General features: G+C 41.9%; 1 protein-coding gene and 1 long non-coding RNA gene across 4 annotated transcripts in view; one reads left to right on the forward strand and one right to left on the reverse strand.

Annotated features, from left to right (window-relative positions):
- Positions 1 to 26419, forward strand: part of LOC111242982 (uncharacterized) — a 61706-nt gene that overhangs the window by 11339 nt on the left and 23948 nt on the right. For 2 of the 3 annotated variants that reach the window (XM_022787975.2, XM_022787983.2), the window contains exons 1-3: positions 10932 to 11068; positions 24960 to 25204; positions 26002 to 26342. In XM_022787975.2, coding sequence (XP_022643710.1) covers positions 24960 to 25204; positions 26002 to 26342 — 586 coding nt within the window. In that variant the 5' untranslated portion in view covers positions 10932 to 11068. Of the gene's footprint in view, positions 1 to 10931; positions 11069 to 24959; positions 25205 to 26001; positions 26343 to 26419 lie in introns of those variants that run through there. The other variant, XM_086988808.1, reaches the window with a different exon arrangement.
- Positions 1649 to 16512, reverse strand: LOC147758771 (uncharacterized). The gene is made up of 4 exons (XR_015327581.1): positions 16333 to 16512; positions 11602 to 11906; positions 6480 to 11091; positions 1649 to 3246 (listed from the first exon to the last, which is right to left on the reverse strand). It is a non-coding gene; the product is annotated as an uncharacterized LOC147758771 (long non-coding RNA).

Here is a 26419-nt window from a genome sequence, read left to right on the forward strand (position 1 = left end):
ATGTCTCTCGATGCTGTTAGAATATCTTAATGTTTTACATTTGGAGTTATTATTTTATGGTGTTGTTTGGCGTTCGTAAGCCAGTCGCTGTCACTGTTACATCAAACAAGCGTAACCCTGAGGCAATGACATTTACTCGGCCGAGACTCAGCACGAACTCGTCATCAATGATTTTTCTCCCGCAGCAATAAATCGTAGACGGAGAGCGGTTAGTCAACGGCAGCGGCACCAAACCCAGTCGTCGTATCCCTGATCCAAACCTGGCGTCAGTCTATCGGTATAACCATTGGAGTCAGCCGTTAATCTTGTACTATGGGAAGATTCGAATAGCCGACTCTGAAACGGCAGGGAAGATTGCGAAATAGGGGTGGCTGTAGAGACGGGGGGATATTAATTTTGAGACTGAGATGATCGATTTGAAGTACAAGACATTTATATTTCTGTATTTGCATGCTTGCTGTTAACAACACCTAATAAAACAATGTTAGTAAATGAACATTCGCTAGTTCATGGAAAAACACTTATTCCATAGAAATTAATTTAAACTTTAGCGAGATGTACGCCTATAAAAATTACCCACGAGACGCCAGCTAGGCGAACGGTGATTGTTGATGTCACTATTGTTATCGATGATCCGACCCCACGCGTTGACTTTTATGCTAGAGGCCTCACGGGGCGTTATGAGGTCACGAAATACGGTCATATATGGACTGTCGCGAATTTGATATGTAAATAATAGACGTTGAAAAATACCATGGCATGTCTTCGCGTACATTTTAACAAACTACACCTTAAAAACGTATCATAAATTGTCGGAACTGGCCAAGGAGCCGATTACAGCCGAGGGGTGTCCTGCGATCATCTTTATTCCATGTACGAAAATCCACAGATATCGGTGACAACAGGCATGGACAGGTCCCAGTTGTTACGTTACACGGCCAGATTGTGATTATAGTATATTCAAGTCATTGTTAGATCTGTACACCCCCCTGACCAAACGGGACTGAATAGAGCTTTATAGTAAAAATATCAAATAATTATATATATATAGTACTTTGCGCTCGTTAATCATGCTCCTAATAAAGAGAGCGACGATGATTCGGATAGCAGGCCCCCCCTGTTACATGCAAATTTCGCGATTGACATGATATACTAGCGTGGACTTCAACGAAACGAGATAGAACGATTGTCCGTGACGGTGGTACTAGCTAGCAATAAATATAATATAGACAAAATTGGGCCCCCGAAATTCACTGAAAACGAAAGTATTTTTAGACAAATATTTGGCTGCTGTTTATCACCTTTATGTAGTAATCGCATTACAGGGCGGGTCAATATCATAATTACCGTTACTCGTATAGGTGGTTCTGTTTGTCGAACAAAAGGCCCCAAAGGTGTAATATAAACGATAATTCCAACGCCGAAGGCATGCACGTATATATGGTCATATAGTTTTCATGTCAATATGACCTGTTTGAATAACTTCGTTTAGAAAAGTCGTCTTTGTTAAGGATGAAGTCGCTATCGGATAAGACTGGAGTCAATATAGTGCTCTGTAAACGATAACAATCTACCTTTAATCGTTTAACTGTTTCGATAGCTATTACTGTATATTTGATTTGCTAAGCTATAATAATAACAAAATAAGTATGTTTTTTAGAATATATTTATTGAAAAGTATACAGGAAATGTAATTTGGTGCTTCCGGCTTGTAGATCCAGTATCGACGCTTTGAATCGCCTGACAATCGTTCATCACACGTTCTTATAAAATTGGAATCTAGCCCGCGCTGATGTTCCGCTATTGTCGTTTCCTTGGATCATCTCTAAAGGCATGCTACAGCAAGCCTTAAGACCTCGAACTATTAGAACAATAAATCTCGACCTGCGTGCCGATATCCGGCACAATTTGAATCTTGCCTTGGCGGAAACTTTCCTCTACTGGAAGTTCGCTGTCAGCAGCCTACTCCTTCCCCTTCTCGCCTAGTTATTTATTGCCTTCGTTCTATAATGTACTTCCGAGATTCCAGAAATTTCCCAATCTAAGAAACCAGAATTCATAGCACTGTTCGGGCGCTCCAGCACTTCCTGTGTGAGAATCTTTGGTAGGGCAGGAAACGAACATAGAGCAAGCAGGAAGCTAAAGAACTATATAAGGATTACAAAGACAGCCTAGCGTCCATTAGTACGGCTGCAACAGTTGGAGCAGACGTAAGGCGGTAGAATGCATACCCTTTCTAGTTTCTACCATCCGCTTCTCGTCTAGTTCGAGGCGATTAATATGATGGGAAAGATTCATTCCAGGCCGAGCAGCTTGGCCATGTGTCCCCCAACTTGTGGCAGGCATGCCTATCATGAGCGTCACTGCAGGACTTCCAAGCAGCACCCCAGCAAGCCATCATCACTCGCACAGCAAAGAAAGCTTTGCTGGTTAAGCCTAGCCCAGAGATTGTTTTTCCCTTAGAGTCCGTCTCCAGTAAAAAAGTCAAAGGTACCGAATAGGCTATCCCACTGTTTCTAAGTCCCGCCGCTATGTTTGCTGCGTGTTTCCTTTATGGGTGAGTATAAATTGTGCCTTCTAAAAATAAGTAAGGAAGATATGGTACAACGGCGCGACACGTACAGACCATTCATCATAGGCTACAGAGTGCGACCACGGCAGCAAGAATGCCCATCTACAGAGTAGACGTTGCAAGCGACGGCAGGCCTACAGCCGGTTCGACGTGTTCCATATGGGCCGCATGCTATTACCATTCGCATTTATCTGAAATCTGCTCGAGTTAGTTCCAGGTATGTCTGAAAATGCAAAATAGCCTAGACACCTCTGTTTGCTAAACGTTGACACAAAAGAAACCAACACGACCCGGCTGGCTGTTTCTAGCCGCAACAGGGTCACTCATCCTACAGCTGTAGTCCAACAACTCGTTCATTCGTGCTAACTACACCCGGACGGCTATCCTATAGAAGGAAGGAGTTTTTTTCTGTTACGGGGGGATCTTTCAAGCAGGAATGTTACGGTCGACTGTGCTCTACGCTGGTCTATTTTTTCCGTATGTGGAAATCGTTTAGGAACGACTGCTGCCAGCATTTATGCGTCTTTTTTAGGCAAATTCTTACTGAATACAGGACGCGCGTCTTCTGTCAGAGAGAACGGAGAAGCAACTTGGAGTGAATTTGAAGTCCATTGGATTCCTTTCTGGGTATAGAAAATGTGCTCTTGGGTGTAGCTTACTTGAATCGATTGAATCTGAAAACAATTGTACATCATATTATACAAGGGTAAATCAATGTAAGGAATAGTAGCTTATTGCTAATTGATAGAACTCAGGAGTAATGGCAAGGAAGTCTAAGCTATTGGTGACTGGCTGCGTTAGAATTTGTTTTCTGAGGTACGATCTCTTTCGTCAGTAGATTGCCTCCGCCCAGATGAACATCTGTTATCGTCACGCTACGTAAAGTCATTTAATAACTTCCTGCAGTCCATGCAGGATATTAAACCAGTTATCTCAGGGTAGCGACAATATAATAGGTGAAAAGTGTATAATTGCTTAAAACTGATTATATCATGGAAATGGCTGCATTTGTATATCTTTCGTTTGTTGCGTAGTTTTTACGCCATACAACTGAACCGTCTTTGGATTCTGTTCAAATCCATATTCAAACAAACGTTCGAGTTGCACTGGGGACAGCCGGAAGCTGACAGATATGTTAGCATTCACGTTAGCTTTAGGGCAACAAAATGGCGCATAAGCCAAATGACCGGATACTATATAATCGTATCAGTGTACAATATTAAACGTGTCCCGTGACGGTATTCGTCTGCAGCTTAGGGTAATATATCTTTATGTGGGATACAACGAAGATTTACTGTAACGTTTATTTCCATGCTCATCATTTAGGCAAACACGTTGTCTATCGTCATAAACAGGCCACGCTGTCGATATGCAGCTACAAGGTCGCACTGCCGCTTCCTGGCACTCACGCGTATTAAGGACATACCATGTTGTGATAAAACTTCCTGTTTGTCTGTGAGTACGGGCCCGACAGCTGTGTTAGATTCACCCTAGACGTCAATGGTACATACAGCCGTGCGGAGGCAAAATCCAACGGTTTTATCAGTGTATATCGTTTCAACACCAGCAAGCACATAGCAACAACAATAACATTGGCAGAGGCAATAACGGCACAAAACCAGCCACCTCATTCCTTACCCCCGTCGGAATACAGTCTGTGAGTGTTGCTGTGCCTATACAGGTAAGCAGACATCAGCAAGTTGATTAATCGTTGACCACTAGAAGACAAATCGAACCAAGGCGGTTGTACAGATGACGATGGGGGGCAAGGCAGGAGGGTTGATAAGTCTCCGCTGTGGCCTATTCATTATCAGAGGGGAGTGTAACAAATACCAGACTTCCGTGAAGAACTTACTACCCATGTACAATGTATGCGTATATGAGTACGCGCGGAATCTCGGTTATGTTTCGTGTTTGTGTATGTATCCATGCGTGTGCGTGAGTGAGTGTGTGTGATGGTAAACGGCATCCGCGCCAACAAATATCGTTGTTGGTATGTGGCAATGGCCATCTGTTTCTTTTCGCTGTCGTCTCTGCCCCGCCGAACAAGCCAGACAAACGCACACCGATAAATGCCCGTGTGGCTAGCGATGGGAGGCAACGATCCAAAAGCGGGCAGCCGCTACGGGCCACAGTATCAGAGAAAGAAAACTTAGCCAACGACATGCGCTGGCACCCGGCAACAACAATAACAATTGTAGCAATAACAAACGCCACGACACCAAACTGTATTACTGCTACTGCTATTACATCCGCTGTTCTACGAGTGTCGCGTCCATAGTTAGACATATAAGCGAAGCTTTCGCTATATGAAGACGTAAGCTTCAGCTGCGGAATAGAGCAGATGAATCGAGTCGTTCCGGCCTATCATAAAAAGTACTAGCGTCACTGTGCCATCGTAGAGATTGGACTCGAACCGCGTCAACAGTCAACTCGACTATGGCGTACCATCACGGATGCGTCATCCGTGTTCAACAACAGAGCAAGCACAGCAGATGGCTCACAAATAGCGTAATCGTGCTCAAATCAGCTGACAGGACGGCGAACATACGAACATTTTATCGCCGCGATAGCATCGGTGCTTTCCATAGTAGCGCACCGCAGTTAAAAGCCCCCGGCGTAATGACCCTTGCCGATGCCGTCAGTAGCGAAATAACTAAACATAAACGATTGCAGATGGACAATTGCAGCAGATGCCTAATTAGCAACTCAGTCAATCTGTTGAGTCGACCTCATGCGACGACAGTAGCGATTTTTTCATATATTTCTACTAGCATCAACATATATGGTGCTACAATAGTATAGAACGGTGGTCGGCTAGCAAGGGTCGCCGAGACCTACTCTCGCGGATATACGTAGGCATATTATTCGCGATTTGATTATCCTTATCTTTACCGTACCTCGGCTTCTGTGTGTTTGTTAATGGCTTTTATCAGTTAGCGCTATCTGAACACTATTGGAAATATGGGGAATAGCTGCCTTTTATAATAGATCATGGCCAAAATGTTGCATTCCAGTTGATAGTGTAAGCGCAGACAATTGAGTGGGTCATAATACGAACGCATCGCTCTCTAGAAATGTTTTTGCTAAACCATGATTCTGTGAGTGTTCCGTTTATGTCGGTGAGTGGAAGTTCCGCAATCCGATGCTCACTGGATCAGTAAGTTATTTTATTTTGTCACGTTTGCATTATCAAGTTCCGCATGTCTTAATTAGGACATTATAGCATGAAATATTAACTGTTCTTCAGATCATGGAAGCGCCCGTGAATGATTCTTGATTTAGTTTCCATTTTCTTGCAATATATAATATTTGACCGCGCCGCTTGTACATGTAGTACTTGCTGGTCGAGCATAACTGGCTTTCTCGAGCTCTACGCTGTGATCGGAATACCCACGAAATATTTATGATAATACCACATAATTATATCAGTTTATCGTATATACTGAGCTGCGCGAGTCTGAGACGCTATTAAAAGACGGCAACTGACGATCGAGAGAGCTTGGGGTAGGTTAGGTTTGAACACCTAACAGAAAAATGTACCGATAACATATTTCAAGTAAGTGGGAAGAATAACACTTGGCAATAATGAGTTCTAAATACGGCTTTGCCGTGTTTACGAAAAGTCTGCGATATACGGCAAATACGTATAGATTACGGGAGAAGATTACGGGTTAACTAAGGCAGCCAGTAATAGGTAGAGTGAACGAGCCAATGAAGCCCTAGTTCTAATGTTGTCAATCAATGCTGCGAATAGCCATATGCTGTACAGACTTCATGCTATAAATGTGACGCGCGCCGGGAGAGCAATCGCGTCGTTAAATCAGACTATTTGCTATGGTGTTCCATAATAAATGCCAGCAGGTAGGCCTTTTGCTACAGGCTGTTGAAAACACGAAAATATTACCATGTTCGTGACAAACCGCTAAGAAATCCTCGAAATCACCCTCTGTTGAACGACTGCAGGACTTCAGTGCGTGGCTAAGTATGGACACGAAGTAGAGAGTGGTGCTCAAGGACAAAGGGTTGGACTCACACACCATGCACCGCAGCCACGCGCAGATTGACCTCTTGATCTAGAAAGGATTAGAGTCTGAAGAATTTTTTCGTGAGGTTAAACACTATACGATTCACAACTGTCTGGTCTATTTCAAAGCTTCGTGTAAAAACGATTGAAAATTCGGTTAGAAATGCATGTTATTACGTATTACGGCTAAAATTTTTGATGTACAGCAGATCAGGCGACCTCAGACAAGTCTCGAGTCAATATCCTATTTTTTGTAATGTTCTTTTTATGCGAGATGGAGAAACCAGTTCCTTGACCCACCTTCTCTGCAAACATTCTCTGACATTGCTGGGCAAACGTGATAGGCTAACAGGGCACACGGCTTATAAGGATGCATGTGGAGTTTCTAACGTGTAGTTATTGGTAAGAGCTTACGTTTACTGGGCCTGACATTGGCCATTCCACGTTAGCCAACAGCTCGTCGATGCGTTCGATAGAAGTGCGAAAATCGAGCTGCCTTTTGTTAGCTGAACAAACACATTAGCACAAATATAAACAAAGCCGTCTGTACAGCATAGTCTTATTTCTAATCTGTCTATGCAAATTTAAGCCGGAGAATCTCTGAGGTCACGAAACCACTGCTTTCTGGAAGAGTGAAGTTATTTTCAGATCAACATTTTAGCAATTCTTTAACTTTTAGTGCAATGCTGTTGTATATCAATGCGATTTGCTGAAATGGTGTCAAAGTTGACATTATTACCAATATAGCCAAGCTATGCTGGTACATAGCCGCTGCTTTTACTTTGGCCTTCAAAATCCTCACATAGTGATGTGCACAACATGTAGCGCTTCTGCTTATCGTACACGCACGTTACGAAACCAAAACGACTCCATGACTATGCACGCTGATGGAGAGCATATAGTGCGCCTAGTTTATCATAGCAATCAATTACTTATATATGTGTGTGTGTCATCTACGAAAGTACTACGAATGTCATCTTTATCAAAATGAATAGCTATTATGTCTACCTATTTCGGGTCGTGCGTCACAGGCCAGATTGAAGTTACTAACAAGTGAGCGCATTGCTCCGAAATTGTTTTCGTAGTCGGTGGTCAACCGGGTCCAGACGATTCGAACTCGTTCACTTACTAACCTATATACTTTCTATATAATAGCATGTAAAATGAATGTCCCTAATAGATTTTACCGTTCGCTAATATAGGCTGGTTGCCAAACGAAGACTGAGACAGATGGGCAGCCATTGAGTGATGCTTTGGTAATATATATTCGTTTCGGTTCTTGACGCTCTGCGCAAAATTTATACTGTCGGAAAAACGACTGGCAAAGGCAATCCGTTAGTAACGAACGCCACGCTGATCACAGTATTTAGACCACTCCTCACGTCTCAAGATACGATAAGCGTGTTCTAACTAAGAAAATAAAACTGGGAATTTACCGAAATATCACAGGGGAGCTTGATTTTAACCACCAGATGAATTAAGCTACCTGCAGCCATAAATACAATTAAAAGCCTCATGTTGCTGGTAGCTATGGATACGTGAGTAAATAAGTGATATGTAAATAATAGGTTAGTGCAGATGGCTGTTACGTATCTACAATAAAGGTCTGGTAAAATGAAAGTGTTGGTCGAGACTCGAATGAAAGAATCCTTGTTTAAATCCAGGCCCATTAGCACCGTGAGGTAAACAATACATTACATAAAAAAGGTTTGCTTGCGTCCACGCCATTGTACTGAAAGTCCGCGTAAGAAAAACTTGTGTATTGTTAGCAAGTTATAACAAAATGGGTCTAAATGGAAATCTATGGACAATATCAACTTTTAAACAGAGGGAGCGGCACGCATTCGGACAAATTATGGATTTGTGTTTTATAGGGATAGGTATAGCTTCCTCATCACTATCCCGTTCTTTTTATAAATGCGACAAGATAAGTACAGTCACGATTCTAATTTTTATATCAGTAATAAAATTTCATATATAGAAAGCTTATGGCTTAGATCCTTGAGGAATACCTGCAGTGCTTAAATAATGTGATTTTATTTGCACTTTTACCAATTATAGGGTATCAGCTCTGTGTAAGGAATCGCACGCAGCTGCTGTTGGAGTGCTGGTCCTATTTTAGCTATTATTTAAAAATTAATTGCCATATATATATATATATATATGGTTTATCGAAGAAATATTGATAATTTTAAGCCAAAATTGCAGCAATTGTTTTTTAATATTTTTTATAGTTTAAAATAGTATTACAAAACTAAAGCTGCGCAATTTTGATCGATCACTATAAAATATCTGCGATGTCTGGGCGCTAAACTGCGATATGTGATCTTTACATTGTTTACTTAAAACAAAATTAAGGGAGTTCTGTAGAGGCCGAGACGGATAACAATCTGATGGTGCAAGATCTGTTTTTGTGGTGGAAGACAACACACTTGCTATTCACTGGGCTCCCTTCGATTCATTTTTTTTATAACTTGCTATAATTTAGTTAGTTGTAGAAACCTGAATCGGTCGTCATTTGTCAGGCGGTAGCAATTCATAATGTGTGGTTACTTGCCAATTCCACCAAATATATAAAATTACCACCTATGACATCAGTCTTGGTTTTGCCACACATTATTGAGCAGATCCTTTTTTATTTGCATATTATTGTTGTATGCGATTTACTTCTCATAGCCGGTGATCAACTGCTATAGAAATAGCTCTCCTTCGTAATGTTCCTGAAGAATACCGCAGATGAGGATACCGTCGAGTAAATCCTTTTGCGTCAATCTGTGTGGGATCCAAGCATCGAGCTTTTTATAACGCAAGTTTTCTTCAAATGATCTAAAACCGTTTGATGGCGGATGTTTTAATTCATGACTACATACGTGACGTTCTTACTCAACTTTCGCAGTAACTTCGTCAGTTTTCCCCGTAATTGGTCGACCACTACAAGGAGCATCTCTCCTCTATCGAAATTTTTAGAACGAAAGCGACAGAACCGTCTTTGGGCCGTCTCTTCCGATAGCGCATTTCAACCATAAATAGCACGATTTTTTTATATGCTTGAGAAATATTTAAAATTTTCCCGTCTTTAGGGCCTTCTATCCTAGCCTGCATGAAGGCACTTCTAGCCCATTTACTACTGCCAAATCTCACCTTTCAAATGACGCCAACACCGACGCGACTCTGATTGTTTAACGTGTGCTACTTAAAACCCATCTGGCGAGAAAAATGGTCAACACTTCTTCAACAAGCCAATATGACAGCCGGAATCCGAATGCGCTAACAAATTTTTCCTCTCCTCTACATTAGCTTAATATCATCATTATCAATGCGACATCTGTTTCCCTGTCATCGTCTTCGAACGCGTGGCATCGATAACTGTATCTTTCTGATGCTTCGTTCTTAGCCTAGGCGTCACAGAGACGAAATTCTCATGTTATCCTCATTATCAGAGTCCTGGACATCAAGAGGGAACGCTGTGGTCGCGCTCTCTGCCATCACTGCAGCCAGCAATGTCAAGAGGGATTTAACTACTTAATGTGGTTGACGCAGTGGCTGCAACAAAGTGCAACAGCGGCAGTAGCGATCCGCACCGATGGCAAACGAATCGAAGTGGTCGAAAAGGACGAAGCAGATGCGTAGATGTTTGTTACTATAGTATTACCCTACTGATGGTGCTTGATCCTGTTGGCGTTGATGATACTCATGATGATAGAACTGCCAAAATCATACTGGTGTTGTTGGCAACAAAATGTTGTTGATCAAAAAAGCCAGCAGCCGATGAAGGGGGAACCCACCACCGTTATAACTTCGACTTTTCCGTCGCTGCTGCGCCTGGTACTTTGACTGGCTCCCTGCCCTTTCCGGCGCGGGTTAGCGCTCTGACCGTGTAGTCGGGCAGCAATAGCATCAGCAGCGCCGTTGGCAGCTCGAGCGCTGTCATTCTCACCCGATAAATTCTTCTTTTTTATCTTGTTCGTTGTCTTCTCCTACTTGTGTTCTTCCCCCCGGTGACGCGAGAAGGATCAGCAGAGGCAGAAATCAGCGGTGTTCAGACACTTGAACGCGAGTTGGTGCGGGTGCGGGTTAGACCCACTTCGTCGCTCGGACTTCCTTCGTAGCTTCTTGCTGTAGTTGATTGGAAACGATTTTGTCTATAGATTCGTTGCTGCCTACACGAAGCCCAGTTGGAAAAGGCCAAAAAGGCCGAGTTCTATCTGTAATTACGTGGTACATGCCCCGGTATACTATAATAGTGGTGATTATAGTGTTGTGGTCAATATAAACATATACATATAGTTATAACAGTACTATAACGAACAAGTCGACGTCCCCTGTCGATCAACTTACTTGACCTGCGTTCTTGGGTGGTCCTGATAAAATTGAGACGACTTTAACAGAAGACACAAGCTACAGATCTTCTATCTGTACACTTGTCTGTGTAGTGTTTCTTCTATCGCAAGTGGTTCTCCGCCTTCAAGGTGAGCTTCGTCAAGCACCATAGCTATATGGATGGAGGAATATATAAGCGTAGACGCCAGAGGATACACATAAAAGTAACAACACTTTTAGAAACATATTTATTGTACCCAACTGTCAATGCACATTCGAGTCCCTTGTCCAACAGTTCGGGCAATGACCGGTAAGATTTGTAATGGTGTTTGCTAAAGCTTATGGTGGTATTGCGTGAGGATGTTAGCAAGGATTACGACAATCCGTGAAGTGAAAGTCGCGCGAGCTGAGGAAACGCTGTGTGAACGAGACGTTGAATAAAAAGCGGAAATGTGGATTAAATTGACCTTGTGATTAGGTACCAAGGCGATGAGTACGGTCCGGGTGCAGACACAGATCGCATCCGCTGGTGATTTAAAGACGGACGCCTGTTGCAGATGAAAACTGACGATACAACAGCTAATATATGTTGAACGAGTGATGCGGATAGCTTTATCAGCGTTAGAATATTTGCTTGTGCAATAGTTCAATTCTTTTATGTCTTTTATCCGATTTAACTTACCTTAGCGGTTCCGTAGTGGATCACGATTCGGTGTGTTCAGCAATGCGAAGTGAAGATAAAGGGAACTGTCGTAAAACGACATAGCAGGAAACACCGAATGACATAATCATTCTTAATCAAGCAATGCACGTTCTTCTTTTTCACGCACTATTACGTATTATTTGACAAGATACTTGAAGCAGGATACCTTAGCGCGCGACGAACAAGGTTTTTGGCCGGGCGTTGGTACGGAGATGTTTTAGCCCAGCGCAAAGACAGCGTAACAGCTGATTAACTAACTTGTAAGACTTGCGGCGTTGAGTTACCTGTTGAACACAAAATCTCATGTTTTACCTGGAAGAACTAATAAGGGACCCGCTTAGGCGAAAAGTGAGACGTCTAAATACTTCGAGAAGACGTAAAATAATATTATCGGCTAACAACCCTTGAACATGAATGAATAAGATTTCTCTGTTAGAAGGGCCTTTGTTATTAGGCTTTAAACAGTGTAACACATCGCAGACGACATACTGTTAGGCTCACTCAATAAAAAACACTCGGTGATCCCTCGGCTATATATATGGCCATGACCAGAAATTTTTGAAAATTCACGCCGCACTAAAATGTAGGAGAGGCCTAAGAATCGAATCGGACCAGCATAAAAAATGCATCGTTTCGAGGGCGTCGATGAGCGATTCTCCGCGTCGTAGAGATCATTTGTTGACTAGCCGCCGATTTTCTTGTAACGTCCCTGTCGCAAACGACGTTAGTACTGACGGCTTCAATGTTCAAATGAGAACATGTGCGTTGGACAATTGAAGATGAGCTCTAGCAACAATGTTCATTTTATAGTTAATATATAATTCTGAAAAACACCAGATACTAAAGCTTATTCTGCCCGGTTCATCTTGATGATGCAGATAAAGCGCAAAGATTTTTAGGTACCTTAACATTTATAATACTGCGTGGTTCGCTGACCAAAGATGTTGTAATTCAATATATGTTGAAACAAATAAAAATAATATTACTGCATTATTATTGGTAAGCATGCAGGTGTGTAGCTTTTGTCCAGCATAACGTTTTACATGAAAAGACTCGATTTTTGAGTAAGCAGGACAAAAAATGTGTGTAAAATACAAGTGACATTCTGTTTTCGCATCTTGTTGAATCGAAAGAGAGGTTAACATCACTTGAATGGCTTGACGCTATCCGACATTATACACGAGTCAATATATGTTGTTGTACTCACAGGCGCGCGGGGTGTGACACTTTCACTTCAACACTTTCTGGGTGAAAGTTGACAATCAACCATTCGGCAAAAGCAGGACCTTTCAACATGCTTTTATAGTCCACATATCGCGCTTCCTTAACTAAATGTGATTTTTGATGCTGCCACTGACCATTTTTTCTTGGACAACTAGTATTCTCATACCTGTAGCAATACAACGACAACGATAAGTACGCAGATTGATCTAATAATGGCGAAGGTCGAAGAATAGTAACGATGAACCATAAAAGGGGCAAACTGCAAGGTTTGAAGTGGAGGAAGAAAATGTTCGGAGACTCGAGCTACCTATATATGTATATGTTGTTCGCTGGCTCGAACACAGATCCAATATGAATAGAGTTCCCGTAACAGATGTCACTATAGGTCTTCTATGTATTCTTATTAAGACTCGAAAAACCTTCCTATCCAGTTGTTACTCTGGCATTTGAATTTGTAAATCTTATGACTTGTATCATTCGGTGCTGGTTGAGCCGCCGCGAGGTCATTGTACGTGAGCAGAGAGAGATTCAATTTTGCTACAAAGCTAACGGTCAATGCTCATTAGAGCCGGAACATAGATTCCAATTGTTCTGTGAACGGTAGCAGGAATTGCTGTAGCTCGTTTTATCTTCGTCGAGATACGTAAACGGAAGCGTGGGCAGATCGTGGTGGTAATAAGTTTATTTTCTTACCGTACTTCATTTTTAGAACACGTTCAAAGCAAATCTACTTAACCATTAGTTAGTTCTGTTTGCAGAGATAAGGCGCAATAATTTACGCCTATATATCAAGATACATTAGCTTTTATTAAGCATTTTGCTGTAGTTTTTGTTCATGAGTTCAGCTGATGTAGCAGGTACTCGGAAAACTGAGCCAATCCACTTATAAAATTTGCATAGTTTGGCCAAATTGGGATCCAAATGTGCTGGTCCAAAGCTGGCCCGGAGTTCATAAAAGTCATATGCAAATGTATTGCCTTTCTTAGTAGGTGCTGCAATAGTGATATATATCTAACTTGTGTACAGCAGCAGAAATAAACCCCACGACCGAGTAATGTATAGCGATTTGCCTCTGGTTCTATTATTAGAGGCCGTGAAATTTCCAATGCGATGGAGACGCGCAGGTTCAATTAGCTCGAATGCGGTGATTACAAATGCACAGTACATTGCAAAAATGATCTGACGCAAAAATCACAGGCTTTTGCCATGAAAACAGATGAAGGTGCTAAATAGCTCTTTCACTTTCATTAGCCACATAGGGGCGAAAAAGTGCCCCATGTAGTAACTTACGAATCCGGCCGAGATCGTTCTGCCCTGTCCCAGAATTTCCCAAAGAAGGATCCTCATCTACAAGCGGGGGGATATCAAGAATGAAAATTCTGAATTAGCCATAGTAGTGAGCACAAGGAAACAAAAACGAAGGATAAATCACTGCCTTTGTTCCTTGGTTAATGGGCTGTCTCATGGAAGTAGATCGTAACAACTGAAGACAAATCGCGCTTTAATCTTTGCGCACCTGCTGCTTCTGCACCTGAAACATTGATCTAGATATATCGCGCGTGCACTCATATCTGTCGTGGAATTACATTTTCGTTTTTCTTACGCCTTCCTTTGTTTATCATCATTAAAGGCCCCATCTCTTTTCTTGGCTTACGGCGTTCTTTTTATCGGGCAATGGTGGCTGGTGATCCTTGCCGGGGTTACTGTTGTACTGACCGCCAACCGCTAAACTGACACAAAAAACAACACGACTTATTTTTTCTGGTTAGTCGGTCGTCGCGACCGTTGTCAAGAACAACATAGGTCTCGGCAGCAAGGCCTCCGACGGCTCCAAGAAAAGGTCCTATAGCCAGTGAGGTTCTGCAGGCCAGCAAAGCGGAGTCACCTTTGTAGTTACTCCTGTTTCGAAACACGCTGTGGGTGTTGTTGCTACTATGATGTCATTATTTGAGAGTTGAGAGACGAAGAGGAAAAAAAGTACAGCAAGGCGATCAAGACGAGCAGCCACAGAACTTTGTTTATCGGGTTACCCGAAACGGACCGCGCCCACCTCCACACTACACCGGTCTGCTAGCTGTCGCCTCGTCTTTTTTGCAGGTTCGCATCCCGGTAAAACTCGCTAAAATATTTCTACGAATATGTTATTGTTACGTTACAGCGGAGGTTCGTCGTTTGCAAAGAGACGATAAAAATGGGGTAGGTCTTCGATCTGTTTAACGTTAACGTTCATGAATATTGTCCTTCTTATATTGGCGAAAATAATCTGATACTCACTCTTGGACCGGTCTTTTGCGGGTTTATCGAAGAACCAGTCATCATTGTATGACTACAGCGGACGTTGATTGACGTGCGAAATGCGTGCATCTGTATGTCTCTAACACAATATTGTTGTAGTGAACACTAACGGATAACCAAATTGACCTACTAAGGACATTTTTGGACCGTCTAGTAGCTATTAACATTCACTGTAGTCCCAGCCTCATAGTGTGCTGTGTCTGATAATATACCTAATTATACCATACAAAAATACCAAAAATTAATGAAATATTACGTACTATGTTAACGATTACTTATCCATTTGGGGCACATGTTTGCTACTCAGAGCCTGTTATTATAATTAGAAGGAACCGCGTTTATATTGGCTACGCTCTGGTAAGTTCTCTATGCGACTGATATAAGGGAAACGTCCCGAAGCAAGATAAGTCGCTTTACATTTTGGAAGATGCTCGGATATTTGTGTTCGCAGGGACGTCTCGCCCGTGCGATTAGCATTAAATCTTAATTCCAAGAAACCAATCCGTAGAACGGCGTGCTTTTAACGTATCAATCGACGCAAATAACGTTGATGATAAACACGTAACGGGTCTGGTAGCTATTTCCAGCAACGAATGCGCTAAACTTGACGTTAAGTTGCCGTCCTGAATATATAAGCCATTTTTAACCGGGTTGAAATCCTCTGAGGCTGATGTTTTGCGGGGTCCCCTGAGCAACTATGTATTGAAGAGAAAATCATTATATTCCCCGTAAGAAATACCCTATGAATAATATTGAAAAGTTATAAGTCTATTATAAGCCCTTGTATCCGAACAACAATTATACGCGCACCATCCATACCAATATAACATAGGCACCGTTAGCCCCGTCAGAGCGAACGCAGGATGATATCTCAGTTCCCTCGTAAAAGTGAAATAAACACGCGTTTCATTCCACTCGTGAACGTTTTAAGCCGCCTACTGCGAAATATCTAAACGAAGTTATACCGCTCTTGCCGAAATTTTGAATATTTAGAATAGACTTTATCAAAACAAACGATCGTTTGCAGCTCGTTATTTTGTTTGTCATTTCAATAAAGCTAAGTCAAACGACTACTAATAATAATAGACGATTTATTGCATCTGTGATACAGTGTCATAGTTGCCATGTTTATTAGGATGGTCGGTATTTTTTTTGATTTTATGTCTGCCAGTCTTACATTCTTCAACTTACCGTTAACGTCCGTTTGTCCTGACCTTTGCAATAGAGACTGCTGTGTCTCCTTGTTTGCCTCCAGATGCCCTTTCAGTTTCAGAAAATGTGACGAGGATACTGTTACCAGCGATTTATGCTTGCACGAACCAAATATTGCCACTGTCCTGCTTACGTTACCCGTCTGATCGGACCCGTATTCTCTTCCTGGAAAAAAATTGAAGTAAACGACCCACTGGCTTTGCTACGTGTTGCTAGTTTTGTCTCAAATTTAAAATTTGTCAAACTGACCCCTGCAGTCCGAGACTGGTGTTTACCTTTTCCCATTCGCTCCTTTGCTCTCACTCGGTACGTACGTAGTCTTTGATGTCTGGGACTCGGGCGCAATACCAATCGCAGTCTTATTGGCCGGCAAAAGTCCCTTTGTTGTGGAAGACTAGAGCGGGCATGCTGACAGACAGGGGGGTCAGCGAAGATTAGGTGGCAGACATTGTATTGCTACAGGAACATCGCTAGAGGCCCACCCAACTTCGCTTGCTCGACGTGTCGTTGGATTCTAATGTAGAGTTGCTTCTATGGAAAAGAGGCGCTTAGCCCTAATGTTTGCATAGCATCTAAATCCTGCCGACGGCTCTCTTTCAGCTTGGCTATAAAAGAAGCTAACAACGGGCAGGCATACCATGGCCATTTTGCAGGCTAGTTGACGTTACCGTCGCTATCCTTGTCGCGCGACTACTCCTGCAGCTGCTTTTTCACCGCCGTCGCTACTCTCTGTGCGAGACAAAAAACGTCCTTTTCGTGGTGCCGCGCCAGCAGCAGAGTTCCCTTACCGACATATCCTACTATACCTAGTGCTGCCTCATGTCTGCTTTCTGACAAGCCAAAAAGTCTCGGAAAAAAAGGCCTGCCGGCAGCGACCATTCCATGTACAGAGTTATTCTCAGTTGGCGGCAGGGGCTGCAGTAGAAAGAAGAAAAAGAGTAACGCTCAGAATAGCAAAATTAGCGGGCCTACCCTTTTTCTCGTTTATTTTACAAGTTGCAAGGAAAACTTGGCCTTCCTACGACGGTGGTCTCTTGGTGACTCGGTCGTTTGTGGCGGAACGTTAGCACAACCCTCAAACTTTTTTGAGCACGAAAGAAACTTCAGAGAGGGGGAAGTGACGAAAAGGGCGAGGCACATTTCCTTTGCCATTCGACGAGCCCGATGAAGAAAACCAAAATACCTCCTTTTGTTAAAATATCGAGCCTGCTGCAGTGTGCTTACAAAATTATCCTATTAGTGCCATGGGTTCGTTGGAGTGATGCAGCCTGCCTACCTAACCTAACCTACCTAGCTACCTAGCTTATTTTCACGTGTGGAGCTGGCGGTAACCAAATACTGGCCTATCTACTGAGCACCAGAGTTTAGATTAGTGGGCAGGGGCTCATCAGCGTAGAATTATTTTGGAAATGCGAAGTTTAGTTCAGGGAACTTTTAGATGTTTCATGAGAGGTCTTCAAAACACTTACAGTATATAACAGAAAAAACAAGGAAATCGAGGGTGTGTCTTGTATGAACATTTCACTGTGTAAACGGCTCCACAAACGACTATGTGGCAATGTAAATCCAGTAAAATGATAACTTATTTAGTACAGCCTGCATTAACTTGGACAAGCTCGATTATGAGAATATCTGTGTCGGCTCTGTTCATACAATCAAAGACCTCCTACAATGAGAAGGTTAAATATAACGCAATATCAACGCGATTCAGTAGTCTATTACGAGTGGTACCGCCAGTATCTCCAACTTCGTTGATTAGGCAAAATTGACTTTTTGCCTTTAGCAAAGCTAATTAGGACTAGCGGTACACCATGAGTCTGAATCGAATCCAAAAAAAAAGCCAAAATTTAAAAAGACCTGCAGATCATCTACTTCGCTGCTGTATTAAATTGTTTTGGCGTTCAAACTGTAACAGCGATAAAAGTAGATGAAAGTTCAAGAATCCGTAGAATGGACAATGTACAGTGGCGGTAACTGTGGAAAGTCAAGTTTACGAACAGGGGGGTAGGCAGACAAAATGCTCACTGAAACCAAGGACGTGCCATCAAGCGATGTCGGCTGTGACTGCGGGATATTTTTCAAAGGGGAGACGTGGCATGTCCTGTCAAGTGCAGCTGACAGCTCAGAGCGTGCAGCGGCAGCGCTTCAAAGGGCCTAGGGTCGCGCAATGGGCTTCTGCAGCGTTGCCACTGCAACAAACTTTGCCCCCTTTACTTTCTCTCCCTATGCCTTTTCCTCCACCGAGTCCCCCAAACAAATGTAGCTTCCTCTTTGTAGGCGTGAGCGCTCTCGAACTTAATACTGGTTGGCAGCAGAGACAGACAAGCGGACAGAGGCGAGGTATCGAGGGAAAATACCTCGTACAGGTTTTTTGAACTTCCAGGTTGACAGATGTGTTCCGGACACCGTCGAGCTGTTGAAGTAGAACTTGTCTGCTAATCCTGCAGATTGTAGGCGGAACCCTCGCCGTCTGTACATCAACCGATTACTACCTCAAGTAGTTCTCGTCGTGCCTGTTTCTTGTAAACCACGTGACCAGTCAGCAAAGGCCCAGCAACAAATAGCGAGTTCACACTAAATGGACAAATTGCGTTCGTTTTTTTAATATGATTAAAAAAAAATATATAAATGTCAATTTTAAAAAGGTTGATTTTTTTGTTCGTCAACTTTTTGTACAATCGAGATTTTATTTTTACGCACATACATGTGCGTATAAGGTTAATTTAAACTACCACTTTGAAAACTAATAAGTTAATTCGACTGGGAAACTCTGATCAGGTAAGACCCTCAAGTGCCGAGCATACTTACGAATATGATATCGAAAAGCTTATTTCGATTGAGTCTGATTATCGAAGTATTATCGCCAGTGTTTTTATTACAGGTAAAACAGAAACTTATTAAAAAGCTGATTGCTTAGTCCCGTGCTACACTGGGTATATTATTGCTAAGTAAATTAGGTTAGACCTTCACTCTAACTAGAACACGGATTGCACTAGTTGGTCTACGTAAGAATGTTCTACGGGTTTAGCGGGAGGTCGATTGTAATGGTAAATTTTTATTTACCACTTACAGGTGGTTGGTGAGAAATCAACCCATTGATTGTCTCGTCGCTTTATTCAACTGATCGCCACTTCTTTCGACTGGTTGCAATAAGATCGATTTTCGATGATTATAATAAAAATCTGTTTCTACTGGACTGAGCGGAAGTAACCGTACTTCAACGTTCACCGATTTCTACCGGCAGGAGATAGGTCAGGAGGTATTCGAGCAGGGATCAGGAAGCTCAAGCCAACGCCAAGTTCAATCGCACTTAACGGGCAGTCGCTTCCGTTGTATCAGCAACGGAAGACAGGCCCCACAAATACATTACTTTTAAATTTCTAGTTCAATTGTCTCTTCCTTTTCAACTTTCCCCCTATTCTTTGCAAAAGGGAAAATGCTTTTGCACACGGCATGCTTCAGCCAATTTTCGAGACCACCTGCCATTTTTATCTCATAATTAAAATTTTCACGTCTATGTTTATGCCGTTTGTATGCGTATGCCCACGCAAACAGCATAACCACGTTACCTTATCGTCTCGTGGCCAAAAATGAATTTGAACAGTTCCATATAAGATTAAAAATTTAAGACAACGATGCGTTACCGCAGGAGGCAAAACTATAGTGACAAGAGCAGCAGAGGCAAAGCGTTCCTCGCATACGAGAGTTCATGCGCCAAAGTCGCGGACAAGACGAAGCGGCTAACGGAAATGATGTCTTCCGTTTTAATTTATATGTATATTTCGCTGACACAAGTTTTCTTTTTATTGCTCTAGAACTCGTGCTGATGTTTTTATCTTATAGTGTGCAGTTTTGATGTACATACATATATAGAGTAGAAAGCTTCTTGATCATTTGAGCGTCCCTGTTTTACTTTAGTATAGAAAACATGCATACGGTACGTATGTATGTTATAAATATACAGTATATATTTGTCAAGTCTTTTTCGAATTTGTGTTTGTCCCACCCCGTCTGTATTTCGTACATACATATGAAGGAATAGGTGTCTGAGCTGCTTGACCTCCTATCGACATATTGCGCCGCTATAAACAGTTTGCGTCTCAGAACTTTTGAAAGTAATGTCGATCCCTTTGCTATCTTTGATAAATACGATAATCCCTAACCATATATGTAGTAGAAATGAGCTGCAGTAGTTAATGCAGACCGAGCGCAACTCGTTAGCTGTGCAACACATTTGAAAGTAGAGGGTAACTATTTCATGACTTAACGATTGATCCATCACTTTTATGAAGTACGGCCATACACGCGCATGCAAACATACGCTCGTTTCAACCTTAAACTGAACCCTTTGGTCTTGTAAACGAACTTGGCTTGATGAGCTTTGATTTTGGTTAGCCGATTTTTTTTATCCGTTTTTTTACATGTGCTTTTATAATTAAGTAAAGCGATTTCATCGCAACAGAAATAGGGTCGGTCTATTTCTCGCTAGAATTTGTAGACAACTGCTGTTTTTTTTGGGCTTATTGAATTTGAAACTGTAGCGAATCATACGGGGGAGAAGGGAGCACCCCGTGAAGAAAAATAGCCCCAAAAAAAGGCACTACGAAATCAATCAACTACCCTTTGACCAAGCACGCGAAAACCAAATCAAGTTTTTATCTGAATAGTACTGACTTAGTTATAATGCTGACCGCTTTACGTGCAGGAGTCACCCTAGCCCGGTGTGACCCTACCTAGAGTGACGAAGTGCGTAGATAAGATGCCGCCATTAATTATCTTTTGGAGTCATTTGTCAAATTCTCGGTGCTATAATGGCAACAGACGCATATTGTATCCACGTCGACTAGAAAAATCGAGATTATGATGTGACTATTTATGGCAAATCCAAAAAGGAACTGTTAGAACTTCTGTGGAAACAAGCAACAAACCTCCCGTTCATTCAAGAAATAGATCAAAATGGAAACGACATGATGTACTCTAGGTGATTAACGATTTTTAGGAAGCAACGGACTATTAAAACGGGGCCTGAATAGGATCAAAATAGCCATGCCCAAAATTTAGACGATCTAGACTTTCCTAGTTTAAGAATATCAAGCGTTTCTGACTGCTCTAGTCTATCAAATACTATAGTAATCTTTAAACATTCGTAATCTATTGTTCTCTTTAATCGGACATCAGCGCCTCCTTGCTTTCCCAATAGTTGCGAGGCAGTCTATCTTACTCTGTCCTTTTTTCGAGACTTATCGAGTGGAATCCTTCGGCCCAAGTCTACTTCATTGTAGTATATCGCAGCCCACAAAAAGGAAACGATCAATGCTTTCAAATGATTAACTCTACGCGATCAGCTATTATCACAAACAACATATTAACCATAGGCGCTACTGAGTGCCTGTTTGTCGTATCAATGCTTAAGTATGTACTGAATATACATACACAGCCGCTAAGGGTCAACGGAAATATTGCATTGTAAACGCTACGTATAAGTTAACAACAAAGTTAAAGGCAGGCATATTTTACTCTTGTGTAATTACAGCATGGAAGACAAATGTCAGCTTTCGAGTTCACGATATTGGATAAAGGATCATAGCAGAATATGTAGGAAAAATAATATAGGCAATGAACCAGCTGCATAAAGAGTGGTATAGTTTCCACTTCCTTTCCACTTATCGTTATCATATGACCCATAGTAATGGTAAGCCACCTTATGATGTATCAAAAAATCGTAAGGATAGGTGCCACATAAACACGTAATGTAATATTGTACACGATATGGCATGTACTGTAGTGCGAGGAAACACTCTCCCCTCGCAACACTTGTCTCCCCTAATCGCCCCCATAAGCTCAAACCTCTCCTATTAAAAAAAAACCATAAATTTTTTTGAATACCAGAAATATTTTTGGATAATACTGAATAGCACGAAACCTAAAGACAATGTTTGCCAAAAACACAGTAAGGCTTTATGTGTCTTGAGAACAATTTATTTACTTTTTAACGATTTCCATACCATAGTGTCCTGGATGCATCATCCGTTCCTCTGCATGCAGCCTCTCACTCGATGAGGACCGCCTCTGGCATTTTCTCCCGTTAGATTATTCTGTACCGCTGCGTCACTCGTATAGCTACCATTATTTAGATCTAAAGGCAAAAAGCAACGGGTATTGCGCAGGATGGGGCGATCGGCATCTGTTGAATGCCTTTTTGTATATTGATGCATGTCGGGTATCTTGAAGCTACTTCTTAAACGGCAGACTCTGCATATGCAAGTCAAGAAGCGATTCTAGACTAACCCTGCGCAGGGGGCGAATGCTATGTTCAAAGGAGAGACCGACAGTGTCGTCATATTATAAAAAGGGTCGAAGAGTAAAAAATAAGAAAAGAGGAAATTCATTGGTACACAATCATTAAACAAATGTGTAGAGGTTCAACAATTGAAATTAGTCGATCAGCCTTATTACTAGCTTACACAAATAGAAGAATTCAGAATCACCAACACGGCGACGATGCCCAAATTAACAGCGTTGGCCCGTTCGACAAAAAGACGTGTTCCTAATAAAGCTTTGGCACGAGGCTTAACATCAACAAACAACTAAAGGAATAATAACAAGCGGTCATACGACAGAGGTTTTTATTGCAGTTCATGCAGAGTCAAATGTCCTATTTCTTCTAACTTGGGATTATTACTGGGTCGGACGTATGGCTATCCTTCGATCAAAATCTTTGCTTAGTTGTCGCTCGCGTACTTGATTCTGAACACAACTATATGGATCTTTCGAAAGAGAGATAATGGCTGATAGCGCATAGGCGAGGGAAGAAGTCCGAAAATAAGGAACCCTCTCAGAGTGGATGCCGGGTGGAAAAGAGGTTTCTGAACAGCTAAAATTGGCGTGAAATAACAGGAGAGAGGAAAAGGCGCCATAGTAGCCAACGAACGAGTTGAAGACGCAGATTAAGTTACAAGGATGAAGCAAGACGAATGAAGTCTCTTTTATTTTGTCTATCTCTATGGGTTGCCCATTGGCAAAGCCACTAGAATGAAGCGCCATGGTTCAGTGCGTAGGAGTCCTTGGGGAAGGATCCCACATGCTTAGCCAAAGACATTAAGCCCTCCACTTTTATAATCGTCTCAATATTGTTTACAGGACACTCGCACTCTTATAGATTCCTACAGATCTGAAGTAAGCGAAATAGTTACGGTAGTCAGGAAAAACGAAGATCGAAACGGTACTTCGATGTGGATATATAGTGAAATAGTCTATCATACATATATGTTAGGTTTTAAGATCGCGGTTAACTAGAAAATTTTGCATATACACATTGTTGTTAACAAGGAAAAAGAAAAATAGATTTATGTAATATCTACATACGAGAACTAAATCGGATCTGTTTAACTCTACAATACCTTCCTCCGGCGCTGAAGTTTAATGCGCTCAAGTATAAAAATCTGGATAAGTGTAACTATTAACTATAATATGGCTTAATGCAAAACCCATACATAACACCGCTGTGGATGTAAAGGAGTTATATCCGTTTAACGCTCGTTGTAATTCATCATTTAATAGACGATAATAATGTACAATTAGAGATTTTCTCAGTATGTTTATTGATAAATACTTCACTTTGCATATTATTCATAAGCAAGAAAAAGTCAACCTTCTAGGCTAAATGGAGACAAGTATTTACTCTAAATAAAAAAAAAAAAAACAATATTATATGCGCCTTGTTTTTAGCACATCCCAATTCTAGACGAGCTTGAGAAAGATGCAGAAGGCAAAACGTCAAAAGAAAGGCAGCTCATCAGCGGCGGCTAATGCTGTCGACGGCACGGAAGTCCACGATGCAATTTTCTACCGCTGTTATTGGCAGACTTTGGAATCTTCTCCATTTTTGCTATCGGCCATTATGCCCTACGTGAAAACTCAAATACCATAGGCTGCGACGATACCTGCTCAATAGGTATCAATGATCTAACGGTCTCGGGTTTGTCTCAAGGGATCTCGTCGACGCGCTCTCGAACATCCTCTTTCTTCGAGCAAGATCGATTCATTTAGAAACGTTACGGACATCGATAGCCGTATTTCAGGAGAACTGCGAGATAACGTGAGATCCACCAGATGGGAAAGATCGTATGGTCATCTAGTCATAGTCTCACATGTTATTATAGGATCTAGGAGAGGTCACTACCCGATGTCGCTGTTTCTACTATTGTTGCATATAATGTTCATGGGCTGGAATGGGGGCAGACTCGTCAGGCTGAGAGTCTAAACGGGTCAGACGTATCCGAAATAACACCACAAGAAAAAGAAGCGAGCTTTTGGGCTTCGAAATATCTAATAGTAGATGCCCAACTAGTATTTTTTATAGGTAATTTCAATGATATTATAGTTGTTATAACCGCAATCAGTTATATTGTTAGTACGTTTAAAAGGTTCCGTGGCGTTCGTAACCTTTCGTCAGAGTGTTCTTGTATCAACTTGTAGTACCATTCTATCAGTACAGTTTAAAAGCAAAAGTGTAGATAGCGTGGCAATTTTATGCAACTTTAAAGCACAAAAGCTTACGTTGCTCATCATGCATGAAATTTAATTGTTTTCATTTGTCCTTGCAGATGCTGATATCGGACCTGGTACGGCGTTTCACGTGTATATATATGGTTACGGTTGTGCTTCTCGAATCCGTACTATCTCTTCCAACAAGGGAGCAGATTCTAGAACTGTATCATCGAGCACCACAGCATATCAAGGATGCTCTCGCAAGGCATGGAATACACGCGCACAATTTACCCAGCCCAGCGTCCTTGGCAACGCTGCACACCTCTTCCCTTATCGCTAACCATCCAGGACTTGCGAACAGGTAACTTCTTGGGGCAACATTTGTCCGGGATGGGTGCTGTCTATTAATATCTGGCAACTCGAGAACACACGTGTTGGTGCTTATGCAGCTGACATATATATGCGCGAACCATTCTAAGAGCTCATATATGTAGGCGCATTTAGTATTTAATTCAGGTTCATTTTCACTGTGTACTTGTTCAGGGTCGTTAGTTTGCTTACCTGTAAAATTGGTCTTCATAGATAGTAAAATAAAGTGCTTTCCTCAGTACGTTTTGCACAACATAAACCTATTGATTCTTCTGCTGCTAAGCCCTGTCAGTCACGTCCAATGAGCATAACTACGTTCAAATGATGAAGTATCTCTAATTAACTATAATAGGATGCACATCATTTACATCATCACTTTCATTAATTAAGCTTTTTCTACATAAGAACCCAGAGATCCTGGTAGGCCACCATATTCAGGATAGCGGTTGTTTTTAGGGGCAAATCAAAAGTGCACCCAATCATCTTTGTTATAGCAACTCTGAGCAGATGGATGCAAAACGTTTTAAAAACCCGGTCTTCGATATACCAATGGCAATGCAAACTAACATCAATAATTGGTTTTTCGTTCTGAGTGACACCTGTCGATGATCTAGAGCCTGTGACCGTTTAGCAAACCTCGTTCTTAATAATTGTGCATTTACACATTAGTACAACATTCTATTGAATTTATCACGACGATAAATGCAGTTAGTAGCGAAAAAAGTGGAAAGTGGTAAAATTAAAAATGAAATACGCGGTAATTTTGTATGATCTCTCTCTCTCTCTCAGCGCATTCGCCGGCCGGCTAAACCTCCATGCTCTCGCCTCTCGGGCGCAGGCCATTCTGAAACGGCCCCCAAGCCAACTACCTTTCCCGATTCCATCATTCAACAAGAACAACAACAATAACGCGGCCCAACTTCAGCGAAGAAGCGGCTTGGTTCTATCATTTCCTATTAAGAAGCCTCAACAGCAGCAGCAGCAGCAAATGTCTGTAGGAGTCGATGGCAACGACGACACAATTTCACGACAGTTGTCCTCATCTCGGGCCTTGGCAGGACCCCCTCCTCAGATCGTTACCGTTCCTCCTCATATAGAGGGACTCCAACTGAGCAATCATCATATAAAACGTAACATTCTACTAGCCTTTTTTTTTTAAACTAACCCTTTTAATTTTGTTAAAAAAAAAGTTGATTTAATTAATATC

The sequence above is a fragment of the Varroa destructor genome, unplaced genomic scaffold (genome assembly GCF_002443255.2).
Source record: "Varroa destructor unplaced genomic scaffold, Vdes_3.0 BEIS01000001.1, whole genome shotgun sequence".
Taxonomy (NCBI): Eukaryota; Metazoa; Arthropoda; class Arachnida; order Mesostigmata; family Varroidae; genus Varroa; species Varroa destructor.